Genomic DNA, 8,961 nt, shown 5'->3' with positions numbered 1-8,961 from the left:
CTGTATAACCTTCATTTGACTTCTAATTGTCTGCTAATCATATCATTGTTGAATAACACTTCAATTGAAGCCAATGGAAAACAGAAAAGGGCAATTAACTCCTGACCAAACAAATTATTTATCAGAATAACGAAGCCAGATCAAACATGTTATACAGATATGGAGAGGAACAGAAGGTATATAAGAGGCTTCTGGCCTTCAGTTAGTTGTACAGATGCACCATGGGCAAGCTTCTCATCTTCGTTGGTAAGTCGAGAAATTGCTGTTGAGGAAGAAAAAAAAATATGTGCAGAGCAGCAGAGGAAATTAACTGTATCTTTATAGATTTACCATGAAACAGATCTACTTTTCTGCTCGAAACTGTTGTTTAACAGTATGATCCATATAGTAACTGATGATTATAATAATAAGTAGAAGGATTTATGTGTCATAATAGATGAATAACCGGAGGATAAATCTTAGTGCTTGTCCTTACTGACCCAACCACCACTCCTTTTCCAATTCTCTCTCTCTCTCTCTCTCTCTCTCTCTCTCTCTCTCTCTCTCTCTCTCTCTCTCTCTCTCTCTGCAGGACTGGCTCTCCTGCTGCACGTGCAGCTAGGTAAGACTTGGTCCGCTTGGTGTGTTTTACTCTCAAACGGCAAAAAAACAAGAACATCAACAACAAGCCCTTATTTTGTCACTCGTCCCTTGCAGGATCCTCCTACATCCTCTCGTGTTACTTCACCAACTGGGGACAGTACCGTCCCGGTGCTGGGAAGTTCATGCCCGACGACATCGACCCGTGTCTCTGTGACCACCTCGTCTATGCCTTCGCTGGGATAGACAACAACATGATCACGACCACTGAGTGGAACGATGAGAAGCTCTATGGACAGCTCCAGTATCTCAAGACGAATTTGTGAGCACACACACACACACACACACACACACACACACACACACTATCTAAGGCTATGTTTTTAATCTCCCAGTTGACGTGATGCTTCTTTACACTTTCTTTCTTGAGCTGCAGCCTCCGGGCTGCTGTTGTGGCTTTTTATCAAGCTATAACATTTGCATGTCATTTTTAGATTTGAACCACTTTAACCATTAGTTCATATACTTTGGCTGTTCATAAATAGCAGATATACAACCTCGTATAGCGTGTCACTTCTATCTATTCTACATCTATTCTATCCTACGTATCAGGCTGACGCAAAGGTGTGAGGACTCAAAGTGATTTAGATTTTTGTTTTGTTTTGTCCAGGAACCCCTTGCTGAAGACCCTGCTGGCCGTTGGTGGATGGAACGTAGGAACTTCTCAGTGAGTATTAAACATGTAACCTCAGATACTGTAAAGGCACTCTTTCTTTGACTCTTTTGGATGAATCTCTCTCTCTCTCTCCCTCTCTCTCTCTCTCTCCCTCCCCCCCCTCCCTCCCCCCAGGTTCACATCCATGGTGTCCAGTCCTGCTAACCGTCAGACATTCATCCAAAGCACGATCAAGTTCCTGCGTCAGCATGGCTTTGATGGTCTGGACATCGACTGGGAGTACCCAGGCTCTCGTGGCTCCCCACCTGTGGACAAGGCTCGCTTCACCGTGCTGTGTCAGGTCAGCCTTCTAGCATGTTACAAGATAACCACCTTAATGGCACCTTGAAATGTTGGAAATCTTTCTCTTCACCACCTCCTGTCTCTCTGCAGGAGCTGTTGGCTGCCTTCGAGGCTGAAGGTCAGCAGAAAGGCCAACCTCGTCTGATGCTCACCGCTGCCGTAGCTGCCGACAAGGGAGTGATCGACCTTGGATACGAAGTTTCCCAGCTCGGAGTGTCAGTATAGATAACACACAAACATACAAACAAGTATTTGGCTGCATGGGCATTATAGGCTATATGAGTATTTAGTGTGGTTGCCCAACAGGGCAACCAGACTCTTGTAATTGTAACACTTTATTCCACTTATTTTTATTATTTTTCTTCCACTAGTCTTTATTTTGACGCACTACCCCTCCCTCAGTTTTGACTGTACGCACTTGAGCCATATGTCAAATTGACCGGAAAAATCGGGAATCGATGGCGTGTACTTTGCTAAGAGAAATGTTGTATAGTTTAATTGATATGAATTTATTAGTGAATTAAATTATCCCATTGACTTCAATGGAAAAATGCAAAAAATCACATTCAAGTATTTTTCCCTCTGAGACTGTAAGCACTATAGTTACAAAACTTGGAGGAATATTTCCTAATTATCACTAAAATTAATTAAAAATATATTTTTTTAGGTCGGCCTCATGGTGGCGCTATAACAGCCCACTTTACCTTTTGGCTCATAACTCTTGAACCGTATGTCGTAAAATCAAAATTATTTTTTCCCTGGATTCCTTGTGTCATGACGCCAAAACACCATAAATCACGAACGGAATGTCCAATCCATCCAAAATTTGAATCACATGTCCGGGGTGGTTCGTTCAACCGAGTTCCAAAAGCAATTCCATTTTCATCCATAGGGGGCGCCGCAAACGCGATAAATGTAACCGTTTGTCGAAAAACCAGAATTTCGGGGGTTAAATCCCCTCCGAATTACTTACACACGATTTAAGGTGTGACTTGAAACTGTAACAGGCTGGCAATATCAGTGGGAGGGGTATATATATGTAAGCCACTGCGGCAACCACACTCTGCAATTTTTTAAAATTGCGACCTCTCCGAGGTTGTCTAGTTGTGTCTGTTGAGCTCCTACAATTTTCAAATGCTTCCGTCATACAGTCTGGTGCAACGAAAGCTCTGAATATGATGTGACGCCTCCTTCCCCGCTGATACGATTCGTCTTTACCGTCGCTCAGAATCAGACATCGATCTTCACCAAAGTGAAAATGTAATAATCCTTAAGCATCCTTTAAGCAGTTTCCCCAGACAGTGTGCGGTCGGTGCGGGACCTTAAAAAAATAAAATTATATCATAGATTTCGGAACAATTGGACCTTCCTGGTTGTCCTATGCACTTTCACTAATATTTTCTTCAAATCCCCCTGACTCCTGTACATCCTTTCATCACCAGTGTCCTGGACTACTTCCATGTGATGACCTACGACTTCCACGGCCCCTGGGCGCACGTTACTGGAGAGAACAGTCCTGTGTGGCAGGGCCCAGCTGACAAGGGTGCCATGATGTACTTCAACGTGGTGAGTGTGGAGGTTCCTCCACATTCAAAATGTGAACACAGTGAACCCCATTGGTTCCTAGTACGGACCCGGACCGCGACAGACCGCTTTGAAGCGGCGGCGGCGGCGGCCATCATCAGAGCAGAATCCCGAGAAACATACGGGATTTCATAATTAACCTCGTCGCCATGAAACCGCGGCACCGCAGGTTATCATAATTATCATTAATACAAGGATGGAAGATGGTAGTAGACAACTCACCACTGTGTTCAAGGACAGCACGGGGAAAATAAATGTGTGCTGAAAGGCTATGCTGTATATTGTTTCCTTGTCCATATTATAGAACTACGCTATGAACTACTGGAAGAACCAGGGCGCCCCAGCTGAGAAGCTGCTGGTTGGTTTCGCCACCTACGGTAACACCTTCAAACTGGCTTCCTCTTCCAACACCGGTATCGGTGCTCCAAGCACTGGACCTGGACCTGCCGGTCAATTCACCGCCACGCCTGGAACCTGGGCCTACTATGAGGTATTTAACTCACCCTGGAACCTGGGCCTACTATGAGGTATTTAACTCACCCTGGAACCTGGGCCTACTATGAGGTATTTAACTCACCCTGGAACCTGGGCCTACTATGAGGTATTTAACTCACCCTGGAACCTGGGCCTACTATGAGGTATTTAACTCACCCTGGAACCTGGGCCTACTAGGAGGTATTTAACTCACCCTGGAACCTGGGCCTACTAGGTATTTAACTCACCCTGGAACCTGGGCCTACTATGAGGTATTTAACTCTCCCTGGAACCTGGGCCTACTAGGTATTTAACTCACCCTGGAACCTGGGCCTACTATGAGGTATTTAACTCTCCCTGGAACCTGGGCTTACTATGAGGTATTTAACTCACCCGTTGCCAATTAAGCCTTTTGACGCCTATTTTAATATCAATTGATTACGGTGATCAACTGCGTCCAGTATGCCCTCATAACACTCCGGTAGCGGTCAGCTGGAAACCCCCCCCCCACCCCTTTTTGAACGCTAATATCTTGGTTTCTTCTTTTTGTGTCAAAACAAGCTAGATTTGCCTCATTTTCAAAAACGATATGATCCTCGCTTACGAAAAGTTTTCTTACTGTACATTTATATTTTATATTTGCGGTCGCCGTTAAATATCAGATGTTTTCTTATAGGTGGAAATGTAGGCAAAAGGTGACGTGCATTCACCAAAACAAACTGCACATAAATAGACTTGTACAGCCATGTCAGAGGCAGAGATTGTACACGTCTCCAGTGCAACAAGGTTTTGCGTTCTATATAGAAACTAATACATATACAGTATAGATTTCACATTTGTTTCTAATGGCTTGTCTCTGCTTCATTCAGATCTGCCACTTCCTGAACCAGCAAGGAGTCACAGACGTCTGGGATGTCGTCCAGCAGGTGCCTTACGCCTACAACAGCCAGACCTGGGTTGGATTCGACAACGTTGTCAGCTATCAGGGCAAGGTGCATAGCAGCATTTCACATAATCGCTCAGATTTGTAGACACTACTAGTTAGTTGTGTCTGCTATTGTGCGAGCAGAGTGTCCGGGATCAGGGAATGTGTATTGTCTTTGGTGGCGTGTGTTGGTGGCGTCGTTCGGCCAATCAGGGATTGGGTGATGACGTAACTATGTATGTTTATCTAAAAACATGTGTGACATGTGTGGATGACGTAACAGATTCAAGTTATTTATGAGGGAGGAAGTTGACAAGCGTCAGATATAAGTTGCGTGCTCTGCTGGTGCACAAGTAGGCCATTCATGGCCAACTTGTGTGCGAAGCGCAAGGTGGCAGCTCGATAAGAGTGCATTTCTAGTTCCTGCTTTTGTTATTTATTTGAACGCACTGGTACAGGTCGGCTCGTACACTGTTACAGGTACATGGTTAACTGGTTACTGTTAACTGGTACAGGTTGGCTGGCTGAAGAGGAGTGGTTTTGGTGGAGCCATGGTCTGGACTCTTGACCAGGACGACTTCAGTGGCAATTTCTGTGGCATGGGACCAAATCCTCTGATCAACGTCCTCAGGAAGGGCCTGGGAGTATTCAACCAGTATCCCTATTGCAGTATTGAGATCCCTATCGCCCGTTGAGAAACATTACTTCTAGAAGTTCAACCTTTTTTAGGTGTTAAAGGTGTGCCCCAGGGGTCAACTTTAGGACCACTTCTGTTTTCTATTGATGTGAACAATCTGCCATCAATTTCTAGACAGTTTTTCCCAGCTTTATGCCGATAATACGGTCATCTACAGTTCTACACATCTAACTCCTTCAACTGTGTTAAATAGCGTTTGAGGTAAATATGATAATTTAAATAAATACATTTAAAAACCAGTAGAAGCCAGTGCTTGTGTTTTTTTATATGTAAAGGTGTCCATTGAAGTCTGTCGTATACATTATGCAATGGTGTGTGAGAAAAGGACAAATCGACAGTCTATTGTATGCAGTGTTAAAGTGGAACGAGATCAGATTTGAGGCATTTTGATAAACCACATCACAATAGTCGAATAGTGGAAGTACTAATAAAGCCAGTTTCTTGCGTACACTGAGTGAAAAGCAGTTTCTGGATCTATATAAAGCATTTATTCCGAAGTTAACCTTTTTTTAATATGAGATTTGATTGCGAGTTCTGGGTCCAACCAGACGGTGAGATATTTAATGTTGTCAGCTTTTTGCAAAGCCGTGCCATCATTACTGCTTATAGTAAAGGAATCTGTTATGGATTTGAGTCTGGTGGCCCCATTTTGAATGTCCGTTTTACACTGGGGTAAGACATAAATTGGCCTCGGTCTGCGCACAATGGTATTATAGAAGCCTTATCGTCCCGTGTTGAACGCACACACGTATGGCATACGGTGTTCCTGAATATTTTAGCATTGTGGGAGTGTCCATATGTTAATTTTTTTCGTTTTGCGCAATTTGCTATTAAGCCCCTTGACCTAGAAACACTCAGCGCATAACGATTAGACGCGGGTCTGACCATCTCATAAACGTAAAAAGAAATGTTTGATTTTACACTTGAGCGGCTCTGGGAGGGTTGCCAAGTCTGTTTATTATAAGCGGCTTCTTTTTCTGTAAAGTTGCTTGTAAATATTGGTAGTTGTGGTTGCTTTTCTTGTTTCTAAAGTGGTTATTTGAGCTTTTCTCCTAATGTTGTTTAAACCAGTGATCCTCACACAGCACATTCCCATGTCAAGGATCCCCAGATGAATGCATTTGCCCAACTAAGGACGGCTAATCCAAAAATGTAATTACATTTTTCCAAGATTACTTTTGAAAATAGCAGATATACCAGCTCACAATGCATCACATTCATTCATTAAAACATTGGTAGGCAACCTTTTTGACATGAAGTGCCATGATATTTTTCCTTGATACTCAGAGTGCCATAGTAATAAATTCCCTTAGTCAATAGTACATTTCCACGGTTTCCACATATTTTATTGTCCATTTTGTGTTTCTACATGTCATGCATATTTCCACATTAGAACAGTTATAAACTCAGGGCAATATGTCCACCTTAGAACAGTTATAGACTCATAGTTTCACATCATGACAGAACAGACTCTTTTTGTTTTAAATAAAATAAATTAAAACTAAAAACTCAGTGCAATATTTTCAGAACAGTCTCTTGCTCTCCTTTTTAACTAAAATAAAATAAACATGAGTCATAGATCAGTGCAATATTTTCAGAACAGTCTCTTTCTCTCCTTTAACTAAAATAAAATAAACATGAGTCATAGATCAGTGCAATATTTTCAGAACAGTCTCTTTCTCTCCTTTAACTAAAATAATAGTAACAGGAACTGTCATAGATCAGTGCAATATTTTCAGAAGTCTCTCTTTCTCTCTCTCTCTTTAACTAAAATAAAAAAAACAGGACAGTGCAATATCTTGTTATAAAAAAAAGAGGCCATGTTGCAGCCTACAGAAAATAAAGGAAGCCTACCAGTCAGTGTGAGCCCTGGCCCTGTTTCCCTTTGCTAAGCTCCGTTATCTGGGGGTTATAATTGGTCACTTTCAGTTGCACACATGCTTCAGAGCGGTCAGCAGTCAAACGACTGCGGGAGGGGCTGAGTACGTCCTTCATGTGTGAAAATATTTGCTCACAGAGATAGGTTGAACCGAAGACTGATAACAGAGCCAATGCAACGTTCTTGAGGCAGCAGAATTTGTCTGGTACGGATATCCAACACGTGTAGATGCAGGTTGAATGATTTTTCACTGCTGTAGTTTCCAACTCTTTGCATAGCTCTGCAAACTTAGTCACCCATAGTGCTGAACTTTTTAGTTCAATCAGCTGCATTTCCAAATCCTGTGTGCCCAGCCAGTCTATCAGAGATGAATCAAACTCGTGTCCATCAAAGCTGTCGGGCTTGATCAAAAAAGAGAACATGTCGCCATATTTCCTAAAGTCCACAAATCGTCTCAAGAACTCAGATTCCAGGTCACCGATGTATTTGCCGATCCCAGTGGTGTCGATGCGGTGCTCGCGGTGCTCAGCCTCGGCCTCCGCTGACAGCTTTAGTACGAGCTCCCCTACGTGCTTGAAATAACGGAAAACGGAGGTTGCAATGTCTTTTTTAAAGACTGGCAGCTTGCCGACAAAAGTAGCCCACGTTTCATACATGTCCAAAACCGTTTGACCCGCACCTTGTAACTGGAGATTGAGCTCGTTCAGATGCCCAGTGATATCAGCCAGAAACATGAGTTTCATCACCCACTTCTCATCCTCCAGTTCTGGGTAGTTTTGGCCCTTTTCAACAAGGAAGGCTTTTACAGCGTCAAAACAGCCTACAAATCTCTCCAACACTTTCCCACAGCTGAGCCACCTAACTGCGCAATGGAGAGGGATATCTTTGTATGTGCTGTCCATTTCCTCGAGTAGGGACTGGAACTGCCGGTGTGTGAGAGCAGATCGCTTAACTATGAAGTTAACAATTTTGGTCACTGTATCCATAACCTTATTAAGATCTGAATTTGACATTTTTGCACAGAGGCTTTCTTGGTGTATTATGCAGTGTAGTTTCATGACGGGGTGGCCGACTGCATCCTCAATCAATTTGACAGCTCCTATGTTTTTCCCAGTCATGGAAGCAGCGCCGTCTGTTGTCACTGCAAATATCTTTTTGATATCAACCCCTCGTTCCTTAAAATGATCAATAAACACCTTTGCTACATCGGCACCTTTTGTTGTGTCGGGCATTGGTTTTAAGCAGCAAAGTTCTTCTCTTACAGTCGAATCACAGTATTTTGTCATTACTGCCAAACGTGAGAGAGGGCAGAATCCGTTTTACCGGCCCGGCCTGCCGGCCGGTCCTTAAAAGGGCCGGCCGGTCCTTAAAAGGGCCGGCCGGTCCTTAAAAGGGCCGGCCGGTCCTAAAAGGGCCGGCCGGTCCTTAAAAGGGCCGGCCGGTCCTTAAAAGGGCCGGCCGGTCCTTAAAAGGGCCGGCCGGTCCTTAAAAGGGCCGGCCGGTCGTTTTAAGGGTCGGCCGGCCAGGGTTTTTTTTTTTTTTTTTTTTTTTTTTGTTAATTTTTTTTTTTTTGTAACTCTGTCATTTCTCAACCGTTTTGGATGGGGTTGGTCTCATTTGACCCCCCGGGACCCAAATGGTAACTCTGTAATTTCTCTACCGTTTTGGATGGGGGTGGTCTCATTTGAATCGTGCCGCCCCCCCGGGGGCATCCTTGGGGGTCTCAAAGTTGGGGGACCCCCCGGGACCCCCAAGGACCCCCAAATGGTAACTCTGTCATTTCTCTACCGTTTTGGATGGGGGTG

General features: G+C 43.8%; 1 protein-coding gene across 1 annotated transcript; it reads left to right on the top strand.

Annotated features, from left to right (window-relative positions):
- Positions 1-215: 215 nt before the first annotated feature.
- On the top strand, positions 216-5,275 carry LOC308329743 (acidic mammalian chitinase-like; the record flags this gene model as incomplete). Its single annotated transcript, XM_080784241.1, has 10 exons — positions 216-246; positions 572-601; positions 697-901; positions 1,250-1,306; positions 1,430-1,595; positions 1,688-1,812; positions 3,040-3,163; positions 3,486-3,671; positions 4,525-4,647; positions 5,096-5,275. The coding sequence occupies exons 1-10, from the start codon at positions 222-224 to the stop codon at positions 5,273-5,275; spliced, it is 1,221 nt and encodes a 406-aa protein (XP_080640367.1). The 5' UTR covers positions 216-221.
- Positions 5,276-8,961: the final 3,686 nt, after the last annotated feature.

Source organism: Protomyctophum bolini, assembly GCF_963924005.1.
Source record: "Protomyctophum bolini genome assembly, chromosome: 15".
Taxonomy (NCBI): Eukaryota; Metazoa; Chordata; class Actinopteri; order Myctophiformes; family Myctophidae; genus Protomyctophum; species Protomyctophum bolini.
This window is presented reverse-complemented; position numbering and strand designations above follow the sequence as displayed.